Source organism: Drosophila eugracilis, unplaced genomic scaffold (assembly GCF_018153835.1).
Source record: "Drosophila eugracilis isolate 14026-0451.02 unplaced genomic scaffold, ASM1815383v1 contig_1104, whole genome shotgun sequence".
NCBI lineage: Eukaryota > Metazoa > Arthropoda > Insecta > Diptera > Drosophilidae > Drosophila > Drosophila eugracilis.
In genome coordinates this window covers 1,197,046-1,211,808 of record NW_024571881.1, presented here as the reverse complement: position 1 = coordinate 1,211,808, position 14,763 = coordinate 1,197,046, and the positions used below count along the sequence as shown (strand labels likewise).

Genomic DNA, 14,763 nt, shown 5'->3' with positions numbered 1-14,763 from the left:
TAGCCAAGTATCGTTCTTTTTGATTAGCCATGCTCAGTTATTTGTGAGCAGTTCTTTTACCTTAAAGTTTCCAAAAATGTTCAGAAAGTAAGTCGTGCTAGTAAGCAAATTTTCACGCTTATCGCAAGAGTCACATCAGACAATCTTGATGTGCATATCATTTTTATGGGCAATTCATGCAAAATGCTTCCTGTTGCCAAAAACACCAAGAAAAAATCGCAATGGTATCGTTGAATATGGCGAGAATGGATTTGGCCTGTATGATTTTGAAATACCCTGCAATGTTAGCTTATAGGTTATCAAATTTTTGAAAGTTTTGGTATTTTTATTCTAATCTTAAGAATATTTTTATTTTTTATCAAAAAAAATCAATCAGATGTTTAAGGTTTTAGTCATTTCGGTTTTTAAATTTTAATTATTTTTCTGCAATGAAGATCGTAGCATACTTTTAAGTGCTGGTTTTATGTCGTACTGGACTGCCAGCTGTCCTTTTGGTCCTTCCAGCCCATATCCTCTACTTCAGTTGTCGTCGGTTTCCATGTATGTTTGTGCCTCGTTTCTTCCTCTAACTTGCCGGCTGACCGACTGCATTTGCAATTTATAGGCAAATGTACAGTGCGTTTCATGAAGTTAAAAAAAAAATCGCAAGTAAAAATATTCCTAAAGGATCTTTTCCAAAATTAAAATAAATATATGAAAATAAATATATTTAAATTAAATTGAAAAAAAATCTAATCCTTAAGTCAACAATAACTCTCAATGGCCTGGCATTTATGAAACGCACTGTTACCATGTGTATCTATGTATCTAACTATCTACCGTTTTTTGCGGACTTGTATCTGCCGCCGAGGCAAACAATGGGAATGTAAATTGTTGCAATGTCTTTGTTTTAATTTTTTCGCAGGAGCGCATTTTCGGCAGGCCTGTGAAAGGATTTGTATCCTGCCGCCGTTTGTCGGTCTCGGATTTTTTTGAAGGTTTTTTTTTTGTTTTCACTCGATGTTTTCTGTTTTTGCGTAACACTCGGACTGTTGGCTTTGTAGTTCGCTTACTTTTCATTGTCACCGGCGACGCTGTCATCAAATTTTTTGTTCATTTGCATACGCGAGACATTGGAATATGGGATGGTTGGTGTTTGGTCACGTGGCCGCTGGCCATTGCACTCGACTCCGGTCAGAGAGTCCTTGTACTTGCGACTCGTGACATTGACGTATGAATGCCAGAATACCTGGGCCTCATAAATACATTCATACACACTACGAAGAACTTGGTAACTTGGAAGTGCTACTAGCCGGGTTCAATGGCCCACAAAATCCCCAATAAAACCGGCTTCATTAGCCGCCATTAGCCCGCTTTGTCTGTCTTCTGCCTCAAAGTGAAATTGTGCAGAAAAATACCGGGGGTACGGAAACAAAAAACGAAGCTGGACACATGGCCCTCGTGCCGTTTGCTTCTTGAATGCGTGTAGAGTGTCATTAAAGTTTCATCAACGCCGCAAAATGAAAATGGAACACAACAAACTCCGCTCGATTCCAAGGAACACCCCAGTTTTGCCAACTCCCCGAGGGCTAGGATATACATATACAAGATACAACAGATATAAAGTGGTCAGGAGGGGGTAGAGGGGGCGGCAAGGCCTCCTGATATTGTCATTACATGCTTTGGGGAGATTTCTGTGGCGTAACCGAGGCAAATGTACTTTGACAGTCCAACTGCTGGAACTCCAGAAACCTAAAAGGGTTGACCAACCCTCGCCGCCGGTGACCCCGGCAACCGCAATGGACAAAAGACAAAAGATTTGTTTGCTTGCCGGGACAACAGCTGCTAATGCCCCCAAGTCGTTCGTCCTTCGTCCTTTGTTGTCCAACCCCCCCACTCGATTGCCCCAAATTGGTTTGTTTAATAGTTTCAAAATCCTATCGCCGTCCCTCTCCCGGTTCCCGGTTCAGCAGCAATAAATGTTGGGTTGGTATTTAAATATTTATCAGTCAAAATTCACGCTCGGAAATCTTGTTTCGCACAGATGACGCACTTATCTATGAAATCCCATCCCCCACTGGGTATTGGTAATTTTCGTCTTGGCCAATCATGTTGGCTTCTTTACGTAAATTCAAACAAAATGTATTTCCGAACAAGACTAAGATGAGGAAATGGTTTGATAGCAGTTCATAAAAAAGCAACATATTCTTAGGCAACATTTGTATTTTTAAAGGAAAAATATTAAATAAATAAGTATTATATAATAATAAAATACTTTTTTCCAATATACGTTTGTATGTTTGTATATCATCGTAGCAACATGTTGCCAAGCCCTTTAACAACATTCTGTGGATCTTATGTTGCCAACAACAAATATGTTAAAGAAATTTAACCAATAAATTATTTCTTAGCAAGAATATTTATATCTATAAAATAATAAGTTTAAGTTTTTTATTGGAAAAATAAATAAAATCCCAAAATATTTTTGTTTCATAGAAAATGTTTCCCTTATCAAAGTAAATATAATAAAAATATTTTAAAGTTATTAAATTAGTTATTTCTGGTATTCAAAGCAAAAGAATGCTATATTAGACTAACCTCAACTTATCCGGAGATTTAAGCTATCATTGGTTTATTTTCTGACATACAAGGGGGTCTTGACATCGATAAGATTACATGAAATTTAAGGCCCCCGTGAGATTAGCACTGCCCCTCGAACGGCAATAAACCGCGGAGCGTATAGATGCAGGCGATTGCGATACGTTGCGATTAGCATAGACAAGCCAGGGTGGTGTTTTGGCTCAGTCGGAACCATGATCTTGACCACCACATTCGTGTGCTTCTGCCTGGCCTCGGCCTTTAACTATTTCAGGACCAGAAGGCAGCGGTCGCTGATCAAGAATCTCAAAGGACCCTTCACTTGGCCACTGCTGGGGGCGATACACAAGCTGCTTTTCCTGAAGCCAAAAAGTTGGTTGTTATAGAAACAGTTAACGATTTCAAACTAATTCTTGTAGATTTCTTTAAGCAAAGTGCCGAATATCTTTCACAATATGGGACCTTGAGTCGTTGTTGGGTCTTTCATCGGCTTTTTATCCCACTTGCGGACTTGGAGCTCAGCAGGCAGCTTCTGGAAAGCGAAACGCACCTAGAGACGGGCTATGAGCTTATGAAGGACTGGTTGGGTGGAGGTGTTCTCATGAGTCAGCCGGATCAGTGGAACAAACGACATACTCTAATAAGTGGACTCTTTGGCAAGGGAAACTTGGAACAACTGATGGAATTATGTCGCCAGCAGGCGGAGCAACTGCAGCAAAAGTTGGTGGAACATACCGACCAAAAGGTATTTGATGTCTGGGAAATGGTCAATCCCCATGTCTTGGAACTGATGGTGATGATTACCTGTGGTGCAAGACCCAGTGCGGAATACTCAAAGAACCTAAGAGAGTAAGTTTCTATAGGAACTAACTTATAAGCTAATAAAAATCTTTTTTCTGCCCTTTCCAGCTTATCAGAGCTCTATAGAAAACGTTTTCTAAGCCTTCAGTCTGCCAATAGATTCAACTATTGGCTCAGTTCGCCTTTTATGAGAAGACGTCAGAATCGTTTAATTAAAAGACTGAACGAGGAACACAAGGATTTGATGGTTAAATACCAAAAACAAAAGGACTTAAAAATTGGCGATGGCTTGGCCATGGATAACTTAAGGCCACTACCTCAGAAATATCACGAAAGCCTGTTAGAGATTCTCCTGGAAAGTAATGATCCCAAACTTGTTACAGAAGAAGTTTGTGGAGAGCTGAATACCTGTAACTATTTGGGCTATCTGCTCTGCAGTTCAGCACTCTCCTTCAGCCTTGTCACGATTGCTAGGAATCCATCGGCACAACAAAGGTGCTTCGAGGAATTAGAACTTGCTCAAAACAAGGACCAAGGGTGGGACTTGGAAAAGCTCTCTTTTCTTGAATCAGTTCTGCAGGAAACTATGCGACTCTATCCACCACAAGTGATTGTTGGCCGGCATCTTAAACAGGATTTTCCCTACAGTGCGTATGAGTAATAATCCTATACATTTCTTTTAATATATATATCTTAATTCGATTCTGAACAGCGCACAGTATCGTAGGAGATGGAGCTTTACCCTTTGGCTCTGAGATCTATATCAATCTCTATGAACTACAGCGTAATGAGAAACGTTATCCCAAAGCTAACCACTTCGAAGCGGAACGATTTCTGAACTCTTCTCCGGAACTCCTGAGTTTCAGTCTTGGTCCTCGGTGCTGTCCAGCCAGGAAGTTTAGTATACAGCTACTAAAAACTCTGCTAGCTCCCATTTTAACCAACTTTGAACTATTACCTTACGGAGATGAGATGCGTTTGGATTTGAGATTAATTTTGGGATCATCAAATGGCTTTCAGTTGGCTTTAAAGCCACGCTAAGAATGGCTCTGTAAATTATAAGTCTTATCGAAATCAAGAAGTTTTAAATAGAGAAACAAAAAATTGTTTAATTTTGCCCTTAATAACTAGGATTAAGTTCATTATTTAATTATCATTCACTAAATTATACGTTTTCAAGATAATACTACATAAAATATTATATTTTTTCATTTCAAATTATTTTACCTTGTCAGAATCCCTAACATTCATATATTATTGCGCTTCCGCATTCCCAACTGAAAGCCCGTATCCGATCGCAAGACAATGTTTACGATGCACTCGACCCGTTTACCCAGCGGTAGCAGCTCGTACTCCCTCACAATCTTGGCCAGCATCATCTTCATCTCCAGCTGAGCGAACTTCTGGCCTATACAATTTCGGGGTCCGGCACTAAAAGGAATCATTTTAAAGGGAGCCACTCGACTTCCATCTTGGTGACGCTCTGGTATGAATTCATCTGGATTGGGAAAGGTTTCCGGTTGCCGATGGACTCCAAAGATTCCGATTATAATCTCGGAACCCGCTGGTATTACTCCATCTCCATACACAGAATTAGCTAGAAGCGATATAATCGTTAGGTAAATTTCAGTAAGTCAAGGTTCCCAGGAACACTTACTGTATTTTAAATCAGTCTGAAGTTTTCGTCCCACAATGGGCACAGGTGGATACATTCTCAAGGACTCCTTGATGACGCACTCCATATACTTAAGCTCTCCGAGATCCCGAATATTAACTGGCCTGCTTCGATCAGTGCCCAGAACTCGTAGAATCTCCTCCAGCATCTTTTCCTGGACTTCCGGATGCCGTGAAAGCTCATGCAAGCAAAAGGACAAGGCACTGGTGGTGGTATCGTGGCCCTCGAACATGAAAGTATCCACCTCTTCACGGATCTCATCGTTGGTCAGGGGTTTTCCATCAACAGTGGCCATCAGCAGGACATCCAATAGAGCCATTCGCCGTTTGGAACCGACATCTTCATCTACGGTTTCCGTCAGCCTGGATTGCTTCTGACGATCCTCCAAGGCTTGACGACGTTGTTCGATCACCTTGATGGTGAACTCTTGCATTGTGCGAATCAGTTGGGTCTGACGCCATTTCAGGTGAGGATGGGTGAGGGTAAACAGCAGCTCCACTTGGAGGTAGACGGACATGAATCGCCAACTCAGCAAGGCAGTGCATCTTAAAAATAAATATGATTATTGTTAGCACTGTATTCTATAACATAATGATCGCTGTAACTATTTAAAAGTAATATTATTTACAAAGTCTGAACTTTCGCATTAATGTTTCAATTTTACTGTTCCAGAACAATGCTAAACTAAGTTGAACTAAGATTAAAAAGCTATGAGAAAGGATTAAGTGTAAGATCTAAGAACGGGCACACTACGATCAAAGGAACCAAAAAAAGTCATGTCAACTTTTTTTGAATTGTTTTAAATTTGAAGAAAATCTTACTCATTCACTGCCTCTGCGTAAGGTGTGCTCTCGTTGGCCTGGGCATATATTTTCGTGCCCATAGCTGTTTCGGCTATTATGTCCAATGCAGCTGCACAAATGGTCCTGTAAACATCGAAAGTCTCTCCATTGGCCTTCTGCGCCAATCTTTGGACACAAATGTTAGATTGCTGATCGAATACCTCCACAAACTGTTCCAGGATCGAGAAATGGAAGGTTGGGGTGATGATCTTGCGTCGTTGATGCCACACTTTTCCATCACTAAGAAGTAATCCATTACCCAACCATTGACCAAGTACCTTGTACACCGGATGCTTCACCAGATGCTCCTGGCTGCTGAGCAGATGTTCGTTCAACTCCGGATCACCACTCATTATCAGCAGGCGATTGAAGACCCACACTCTCTGGAGGTGGCCGTATTTGGTCACATACTCTTTACCCACTTTGATAAAGGCTGTAAAATATAGGCATTAGAGAGCTTTAACAAAAATTGTAATACCTAACTTGTTAGTATACTGTATTATTTTAAATTAAGACTAAATATTATCTTCTCTGCTTAAAATTCGCATTGATAAGAGCTTAATTCTTTTTATGGTTAATGGCCATTCATAAATGGTTTAGCGATAATGCAGTTGATTTCTAAGTAATCTCCGTCTAATGTTTGACCAAAACAACGTTGTATTATTAGCTTGAGATTGTGTTTAAAATGCTTAGTGCTTGAGTTTACCTATACTAATTTAAGTATATTAGTATTAATAAAATTGGTTGATAATAATAGGTGCACAGTTTTTCGATAACACTTTTTTAAAGTGAACTTTTATGTCTACGTCAACTTTTGTTGAACATTTACTTTTACTTTTAAGCAAGTTATTTAAAAAGACCGCTCGACTTTTAATAAGTCACATTCAGGGTTAGAGTTGAGTAATCTATGCAAATATGATTTTAAAATTTACTACAACTGCTTATTTATACTTCATTATAATAATTTTCAACGGAGAGAATTAATTTCAGCACAATTTTCAACGGAGAGATTTCCATTCAGCAAACAGAGAGAGCATTATTTTAATTTTGCATACATAATTATTTGAGAAAAAAATGAATTGAATACTCGAAATTTCTTATCAGTAGCGTGAAAACAGAAGCAGTCACGAACAGCTTTCAAGCTTTCAGAGATGAGTCAGTAAAAAGCTGAACTGATGAATTTACATTGCATTACATTAAGTTCAACACATTTTCAAGTCAATGCCAATCAATCTAAAATAATTACTGGTTTTTGGGATTTATTTAATTTAAATTAATAAGATTAAATTTAGAATATACAAGATAATTGGGTAATTTGCTTGTCTCTATTCCCCATTTGCCTGTTAACTTGGATTGCGTTTTGGAAACTTCATTATTTTATTGAATTTTCGGAATCATTATTATAACTTATATTTTTTGGATTAAAGATATACACTTATTTTCTTAAAATTTGAATACTTTAATGACTTTTTATATTATTATTATATAAAAAACCTAATATAAGTGTTTCCTTACTTCATTAATATTAACTTACTTTTTGGGTTCAAGCGGAACATGAGGTGCAGGGCGCCAATGAGCGGCGGACACAGCGGTCCCGGCAAATTGGCCACTTTCCGCCGGCGATCGGCCTGGCCGAGATGAATGAACCAGCCCGCGGCCAGAATGAGCACAACCAGCAAGAACAGCAACATTTTGCACTCTGAATCTCCGACTAGAACCCAGCAAAGCCGATCGAGTGAAACGAGAGTATATCTAATCGTATTCGGTTTCGCATTCAAATGTAACTCAAAGTGCAGTTGCTGTAGCTTTAAGAGCGATAATCGCGCTAATCAGCGAAGACTATTTTATGCCAGAGCCAGTGCGGGGGTTTATTAAGTACGTGTATTTATAGTAATTATTGCCAGCCCATCGGCATGATAAACAGTGGCTCTCCAGGCAATTGACACCCGCCATGGAGGGTAAACTTATTTGTGATTTTTATTTTTATTTTTTTTGTTTTTTTTCAAGTAATTTCCGTTAGAGACATTCGTGCGGAAATTAAAACATTTGACCCAACTCCAGCGCAGAATGGCTAGATGGACAGATAGATGGCTGGAGTGGATTCATCAGCTGGCCAGAGAGCTGCCTTCGAAAAAACTAATTAACACCGGCTTCCTGGGCCAGGCAACTTTGACTTTGTAATGGGGTTTTATTATTATTTTAAATACTCACAATATCCAATGCGGACCGACGACTGTCGGCGAACATGGAGATGCAGACGAAAAGTGTTTTTAATTGTAGACCGAATGTGGATTTTCAATTTTCACAATGACTGTTATAAATAAAAAAGCTTGGATATATCGTGCCTTCGCGCCTTTCGTTTCATTTCTGTTTGCTTGCGCCGAGCACAGAAAGATTTTCTGCATTAATTTTGCATATTAAAAATGCAATTTGTTGCGTTAATTGCAGCATGTGAAATGTATCGGACAATGCGAGTGATATGCGGATTCCTCCACCGCCAAAAAGCCCTGCCCTTTTCCACGCCAGCGAAGCAGCCAAGTCACGTTGATAGCATGTGCAAACAAGCAGACAACGAGGCGTATGGGTAATGCAAGAGAGTACGCGATAAATGAGTGGTCGGTGGATGGGGCATCCGATGCTGGATATTAAACTTATTTTAAAGAGTTGAAAAGAGAATCTGATATTTGTGCAAGACACGCGAACAAAGAAGGCATAATATTCTAGATGTATAAATATTCATGAATGAAATATATATTCTTTTACAATCAAGATAGTTGGTTCCTTCAACTTCAAATATTGTTGATAAAATATGTGAAAATCAAGATGACTGCTGCCAGCTTTGAGTCTCATCCCCTACTTTGTGGAGCTGCATTTTCGGCCAGCTTACGTTTTTCGGAATAATGTATCTGGCGTGAAGGCGGATATAACTCAATGACCTTTTCGGCAAACGCTCGAATTCCTGTCCATGATTCTTCAACAATACGGGGAATCTCGCTGGTTGGAGGGAAGAACATGTACTCCACATGATCGCGTCCCGTACCCGACAGCTCGAAGACAAAGGATAAAGGGAAACCCACGTGGTATGCGTAATCCATGCTCGTTCCACCAAATGTTATAAAATATTCTGATGCCTGCATTGACCTAATGACCGACCCAGTTCTCTCCAATACCCTCTGGCTCACGTACTTGGCGACTTCTTTATGTTCTTCTTGATTCGGTACTGGAGCACTACGGAGAGAACATATAATTAATAATAATAATTATAAATTAACCGAGAACCACATCTTCTATCGATCTTCTTTTGGTTATCTTTTTCAGTTCTACTGATATATAAATTGTACTCTTTAACTCACGTATCATAGACCCAAGGATAAAAAACCGTTCGGTTTGCCGTGTGCAGGGAGAGGTACATAGTAGCGCGTTTACTTTCCACCAGGTTGTGCATTATGTCGCGGACTGTACGTGCCTCAACCTCAGAGAATGGTGCACTTCCAGCATAGCTCTCATGACAAGGGTCTTTAAGATTTGGAAAACCAATTCCCCAGCCCACGTCGAAGTTGCGATTGAGATTAGTACCGAAACACAATCCGCCATTCGGTGTCCTTGTGTTTCTCCAATATCGTTCTGTATTCCGGGAAAATTCATAGCCATCTGGATTCGCCAATGGCATAATGTGCCAATCGAAATCTTTTAGAAGATCGGAGTTATCCTCGAACTCCACTACCAGTTTTTGGATTACATAGAGGGCAGTGATGGGGGTCATCCACTCGCGAGCATGCAGAGCGGCATCCAAGAAAATAACCCTCTTGCCTGGTCTTCCATCTCCGTTCGTTATGATGGCAACTACCAGGGATCTACTCTCGTAGGTGCGTCCCATATCCTTTAGAGTCACCCGATCTGAATAAGTTAAGGCCAACTGATTCAGATACTCCATGACTTCGTTATACGTGGTGTAGTCATCCAGTTTCAGCTTGGGAAAGTTCTGCTTAAGGATGCGACCTGCCTCCGCCAGCGGATTCACAATCGCCGCGAGAAAGATGATCGCGCACAGAGCTCTACGCATCTTGTCAGAGAGGCAATAGACACTGTACTAAATCTGACCGACTATAAAACTTATATACTTATATATAAAATATATTTATATATATACATAGAGATAGCTTATCGGTGGATTTCTGCCAGTGCGGTCGTTACCATTACCATGATTAATAAAATTTTCTGTGGAAGCGCAGCTCAATATGGAAAAATATAAATAATTCAAAAAATAAATTGAAATTTAATATAAAGTTAATTTATAAAGATTTTCCCTACCAGTACCAGTACCAATTTGGCTACTTTAATCTACACATAAAAAAAAATTAAAAATATTAAATTAAATATAAAAGTCCCAACAAAACCTTATCAACAAACTTGCTCAAGTGTGACCCGAGTAAAAGATACAAAGTATTGTTTATGTGTTAAATATTTATGAAAAAGCTGCAAGGTTGATTATTAACGAGATGAATTTGAGTTTGCTAGTTGACTAGTTCAACTCAAAAAAATAATAATCTAGTTTGTAACTAGTTCGGTTTATATGTTCGAGTTATTTGGTTCCTTCAACTTCAAATATTGTTGATAAAATATGCGAAAAACAAAATGACTGCTCCAAGCTTTGAGTCTAAGACCCTACTTTGTGGAGCTGCACTTCCGGTCAGCATAAGTTTTTGGGAATAAAGTACCTGCCTTGAAGGCGGATATAACTCAATCACCTTCTCGGCAAACGCTCTTATTCCCGTCCACGATTCGTCAGCCAAGTAACGAATCTCCGAAACTGGAGGGAAGAACTTGTACTCCATACCATTCCTGCCCGTTCCCGACATCTCGAAGACAAAGGATAAAGGGAAGCCCGCGTGGTATGCGTAATCCATGCTGGTCCCGCCAAAAGCTCCGGCGTATTGTGAAGCCTGCCGCGGCTTGATGACCGTGCCCGTACTTTCAAGTATTTTGCGGCTCACGAACTTGGCGATTTCATCATGTTCTTCCTTGTTCGGAACAGGAGCGCTGCAAAGTAAATAAAAGATTGGAAATAAAAATGTTTAAACATTAACCAAGAACAAGAATCTCTTTAGATCCTCAGCTGTTTATCGTTAACTCACGTGTCATAGACCCAAGGATAGAAAACTGAACGGTTTGCCGTGTGCAGGGAGAGATACATGGCAGCACGATTACTTTCCACCAGGCTGTGCATTATGTCGCGGACTGTACGGGCCTCAACCTCAGAGAATGGTGCACTTCCCGCGTAATTCTCATCACAGGGATCTCTTAATTCCGGAAAACCAACTCCCCAACCAACTTCAAAGTTCCGATTGAGATTGGTCCCAATACACCCTCTGCCATTCGGTGTCCTCGTGTTTCTCCAATAGCGGTTCATATTCCGGGAATATTCATAGCCATCTGGATTCGCCAATGGCATAATGTGCCAATCGAAATCTCTTAGAAGATCGGAGTTATCCTCGAACTCCACTACCAGTTTTTGGATTACATATAGGGCAGTGATGGGGGTCATCCACTCGCGAGAGTGCAGAGCGGCATCCAGGAATATCACTCTCTTGCCCGGTCTTCCATCTCCGTTCGTTATCATTGCAACTGTCAGGGATCTACCTTCGTAAGAGCGTCCCACATCCTTTAGAGTCACCCGATCAGAATAAGTTAAGGCCAACTGATTTAAATACTCCAGAACTTCGTTATACGTGGGGTAGACACCCAATTTTAGCTTGGGAATGTTTCGCTTTCGGATGCGACCTGACTCCGCCAGCGGACTCACAATCGCCGCGAGAAAGATGATCGCGTACAGAGCTTTACACATCTTGTCAGAGAGCCAATAAACATTGAACTGAACCTGACCGATTATAGAACTTTAATATATAGCTATAGCTGCGAGAGAACCTATCGATGGGTTTCTACCAGAGCAGCGAATGACTCTTAGCATTAGCATGATTAATATAATCGTCAACAAAAATAAAATCCTAAGAGCTTAAGTAGAGTTTTTATATGTAAATTTTATTTTACATCGCTTTACTTTAATCTAGAAATAAATAAATAAATTAAAATGTAATATTAAATTAAAAGTCGAAGAGAGCAAATTATTCTTCTCCCTTAGTTTAGCTATCTCTTAATTAGAAAATTTGCTACAAAGTTATAGATATCACAAAAGAGTGAAAGTTCTTGTTCAGTTTAAGTTTTAAATCGTTTCTCTAAAAGCTGATTGATAAGATAATAGATATTTAAAAAATAATCCAATTACTTCGATATGATACAGTAAACATAGGCTAAAAACGGCCAAAGGGGTAGTTAGTTTGGCTGAACCTGAAGATTTACTGGAATTATTGGATTCTGAATGTATGAATAGGACTTTGAACTCATCGCCAGTTTTCTCCTTCTTATCTTCCTTTTCTTCTTCCTCCTCCTCTTCGTCTTCCTCCTGAAGACACTTGCATTTGTCTTCCAAAGGAGAATTACAACCATACTTTACGGCACCTTCGACCAGGCCAAACACTCCATTCCAACCCACGATGGCCCGGTTATCGAAATAACGCATTGAGGAATATAAATGCTCTTCAAACAGAGCGATTGAGAAAGTTAGAGGGATGCCCTGTTCGTAAGCGTAGTCCAGACTGGTACCACCCAATCTTCTGAATTCCTTGGGTGGGATGTGCGCATAATAGGGCTTCGCTTTTTCAAATATCATTTTACTGCCGTAAAAGGCTATATTCTTGGACATCTCAATTTGTTTCGTGGGAGACCTGAAGACATTAAAGAGTTTAATAAAAAGTATAAAATTTGACTTCTTTGCGGACTTACAATTCGAATGGCTCGGGATAAAAAACAGACGGTGCTGTTGAAGTATGAAGGGTTATGTAAAGGAAGGCTTTCTTCTCTTTAAGCAGATTTGTCATTAGACTTCCGATAATATTAGATTCCAGTTCCGAAAATGGGTTGTTCCCAATAAAATTCTGGCTCCAGGGTGAGGAATGCTTAGAATACAACTTATTCCAGTTCGAAGCGAAGTTTTGATTTAAATTGGTGCCAAAGTACTGACCATTCGGAGAACGATTTTTCTTCCAATGTAAAAACAGAGGTTGTCTAGAGAATTGATACCCATCTGGATTGACCATGGGCAGGATGTACCAGTCGAAGCGCTCCAGCAACTTTATATTCTCTTCATAATTCACCACCAACTCATGAATAGTCTTGAGAGCCACGGAGGTGGTGATCCAATCGTTTCCTTCTATGGCCGCATCCATTAGAATCACTTTCTTTGGTACCGGACAAATATGATCCTGACGAGATGTTATTTTCACCAAATAAACCGATCGATTCTCAGCGGTTTTACTAATCCCTTGAAGTTCTACATTTCTGTAGGTATTGCTCAGAGTTTTTAGATACTCTTCCATTTCATAGTAGCTGTAGTAATCGTTCAAGTTTAGGGAACTAGTTTTGGAATTTAAAGAACTCGCGGCAGCTATCACTACGAAAGGGAAAAGAACTACTCGCAACATGTTGCTATTTTGGACTGACTTATGTTTGAGAATTTACAAAGCAAAACTCTTACATTTTAATGCAGATAAAAGTCTTGGGAATAGTCCATATCAATTAATTCATAATAAAATCCAATGAGTGAGCTGTTTTTGACGTAGGCATGACATAGTCGGAAGACAAAACAACAATCATTTGGTTGTTGTTAATGAATAATAATTATGTTTTTGGGGAGATGAACTAAATTTTATAAAACGTCGAAATGTAAGTATTATGATTTTTTTTAGCATTAACAATTTCCAGAGAATTGATAGCACATCATTATTCTGCTTAACAATCCGAAAAAACTGATAAGCCAGCTATGAAATATAAAATATATTAATCGTTTCCATAGAAAATTCTGTTGAATTAAAATAAACAGTAAAAGCAACGTATTTGCTATGTTAATAAAACAGATTTTATTATCTCCAAAACCTGTTTTATAAGAGAGCTGGAAACTGCATTGCTTCTGCTGCAATTTTAACATTTAATTTGCAACAGTTAGGGCAAAGAGCAAATACTCTTACTTACCTACTCTCTCTTCGTTCTCTTACAATGAAAATCTCTGCGATATGGACAGATATAAGCAATGGATTTGAAAATCATGCAAAAAGTATTTAAAAACTTTCAAGGGCAAACACAATCTGAATATCAACATGCAAACAATTTCTATTTAAAATTAAAATATGTTTAAAAGGGGAAAATTTTAGTAGCTTTATTCAAAAATTTTTAGTGATAAGGCAAGCCAAATTGAGTTAATAATATCTAGGGCTAAGGAAGGCCAAAGAATGGAGATGGCTAAGCAAGTTTGCAGCTTTTTTTAAGAATTTCTCGCCATGCCTTTATCTTGCATTGCGGCTTTGCCATTTTGCGGCTTAAAGGGCCATTAAAAAAATGTAATTATGTTGATAAATACGTCTTGCTGGGCATTTTGCATTTTGCATTTTTATTTTATATTTTGCCAACATCCTCTTGCTGGACGAGGTTCTGGCGAAAGTGGGAAAACTTTAACCGCAACAGCTAAATAAAAACAACAACTAGCGGCTGGGCCTTTCTTCATCGCTCACTTTTTGTTAGCTGTTTCAACTTTTTAGCCAACAAATTTACTTGCCTTGGTCGGGCAAATATTTTATCATTGCGCCTTTTAGCACTCAAGTGGCGGACAGAAGTGGTGGTTCAGAAAGGGGGGAGAAAAGCGGCAGGTCCTGCAGGATGCCGGACTAAGCGGAGTTTATGGCTTCATTTTTGCAAATTCTTGCCTTTTTATTTAGTTTTTCAATTCAGAAGTTCACTCCAGAAGTTGCTGGCCCTATT

General features: G+C 39.3%; 5 protein-coding genes across 6 annotated transcripts; 1 reads left to right on the top strand and 4 right to left on the bottom strand.

Annotated features, from left to right (window-relative positions):
• The first annotated feature begins 2,792 nt into the window (after positions 1–2,792).
• On the top strand, positions 2,793–4,419 carry LOC108104907 (probable cytochrome P450 316a1). Its single transcript, XM_017211240.1, has 4 exons — positions 2,793–2,949; positions 2,997–3,426; positions 3,487–4,025; positions 4,091–4,419. Exons 1-4 carry the CDS (start codon positions 2,793–2,795, stop codon positions 4,417–4,419), a joined length of 1,455 nt encoding a protein of 484 aa, XP_017066729.1.
• A 131-nt stretch (positions 4,420–4,550) lies between these two features.
• On the bottom strand, positions 4,551–7,586 carry LOC108104918 (cytochrome P450 4d8). Of its 2 annotated transcripts, XM_017211268.2 has the most exons (4): positions 7,430–7,586; positions 5,875–6,328; positions 5,036–5,598; positions 4,551–4,975 (listed from the first exon to the last, which is right to left on the bottom strand). In XM_017211268.2, exons 1-4 carry the CDS (start codon positions 7,584–7,586, stop codon positions 4,626–4,628), a joined length of 1,524 nt encoding a protein of 507 aa, XP_017066757.2. In that variant the 3' UTR covers positions 4,551–4,625. The 2 variants fall into 2 exon arrangements, with proteins under 2 accessions (XP_017066757.2, XP_017066758.1); XM_017211269.1 differs by lacking the exons at positions 5,875–6,328; positions 7,430–7,586 and adding an exon at positions 5,682–5,849.
• A 940-nt stretch (positions 7,587–8,526) lies between these two features.
• Positions 8,527–9,958, bottom strand: LOC108104899 (carboxypeptidase B-like). The gene is made up of 2 exons (XM_017211230.1): positions 9,249–9,958; positions 8,527–9,123 (listed from the first exon to the last, which is right to left on the bottom strand). Exons 1-2 carry the CDS (start codon positions 9,956–9,958, stop codon positions 8,742–8,744), a joined length of 1,092 nt encoding a protein of 363 aa, XP_017066719.1. The 3' UTR covers positions 8,527–8,741.
• Positions 9,959–10,339: 381 nt separating this feature from the next.
• LOC108104894 (carboxypeptidase B-like) lies at positions 10,340–11,747 on the bottom strand. The gene is made up of 2 exons (XM_017211225.2): positions 11,031–11,747; positions 10,340–10,935 (listed from the first exon to the last, which is right to left on the bottom strand). The coding sequence occupies exons 1-2, from the start codon at positions 11,738–11,740 to the stop codon at positions 10,497–10,499; spliced, it is 1,149 nt and encodes a 382-aa protein (XP_017066714.1). The 5' UTR covers positions 11,741–11,747; the 3' UTR covers positions 10,340–10,496.
• A 207-nt stretch (positions 11,748–11,954) lies between these two features.
• On the bottom strand, positions 11,955–13,328 carry LOC108104893 (mast cell carboxypeptidase A-like). The gene is made up of 3 exons (XM_017211223.1): positions 12,736–13,328; positions 12,241–12,677; positions 11,955–11,959 (listed from the first exon to the last, which is right to left on the bottom strand). Exons 1-3 carry the CDS (start codon positions 13,326–13,328, stop codon positions 11,955–11,957), a joined length of 1,035 nt encoding a protein of 344 aa, XP_017066712.1.
• Between the last annotated feature and the right edge of the window lie 1,435 nt (positions 13,329–14,763).

Excerpts from the sequence above, each read along its gene's own strand:
- LOC108104907 (XM_017211240.1), top strand. The coding sequence starts at position 2,793 with ATGATCTTGACCACCACATTCGTGTGCTTCTGCCTGGCCTCGGCCTTT. Across the intron at positions 2,950-2,996 it reads GCTTTTCCTGAAGCCAAAAA|ATTTCTTTAAGCAAAGTGCC; the intron begins GTTGGTTGTTAT and ends TAATTCTTGTAG. Across the intron at positions 4,026-4,090 it reads TAAACAGGATTTTCCCTACA|CGCACAGTATCGTAGGAGAT; the intron begins GTGCGTATGAGT and ends GATTCTGAACAG.
- LOC108104918 (XM_017211268.2), bottom strand. The coding sequence starts at position 7,586 with ATGTTGCTGTTCTTGCTGGTTGTGCTCATTCTGGCCGCGGGCTGGTTC. Across the intron at positions 6,329-7,429 it reads GTTCCGCTTGAACCCAAAAA|CCTTTATCAAAGTGGGTAAA; the intron begins GTAAGTTAATAT and ends TATATTTTACAG. Across the intron at positions 5,599-5,874 it reads TACGCAGAGGCAGTGAATGA|ATGCACTGCCTTGCTGAGTT; the intron begins GTAAGATTTTCT and ends TTTATTTTTAAG.
- LOC108104899 (XM_017211230.1), bottom strand. The coding sequence starts at position 9,958 with ATGCGTAGAGCTCTGTGCGCGATCATCTTTCTCGCGGCGATTGTGAAT. Across the intron at positions 9,124-9,248 it reads TATCCTTGGGTCTATGATAC|TGCTCCAGTACCGAATCAAG; the intron begins GTGAGTTAAAGA and ends TTCTCTCCGTAG.
- LOC108104894 (XM_017211225.2), bottom strand. The coding sequence starts at position 11,740 with ATGTGTAAAGCTCTGTACGCGATCATCTTTCTCGCGGCGATTGTGAGT. Across the intron at positions 10,936-11,030 it reads TATCCTTGGGTCTATGACAC|CGCTCCTGTTCCGAACAAGG; the intron begins GTGAGTTAACGA and ends TTTACTTTGCAG.
- LOC108104893 (XM_017211223.1), bottom strand. The coding sequence starts at position 13,328 with ATGGAAGAGTATCTAAAAACTCTGAGCAATACCTACAGAAATGTAGAA. Across the intron at positions 12,678-12,735 it reads TATCCCGAGCCATTCGAATT|GTCTCCCACGAAACAAATTG; the intron begins GTAAGTCCGCAA and ends TAATGTCTTCAG.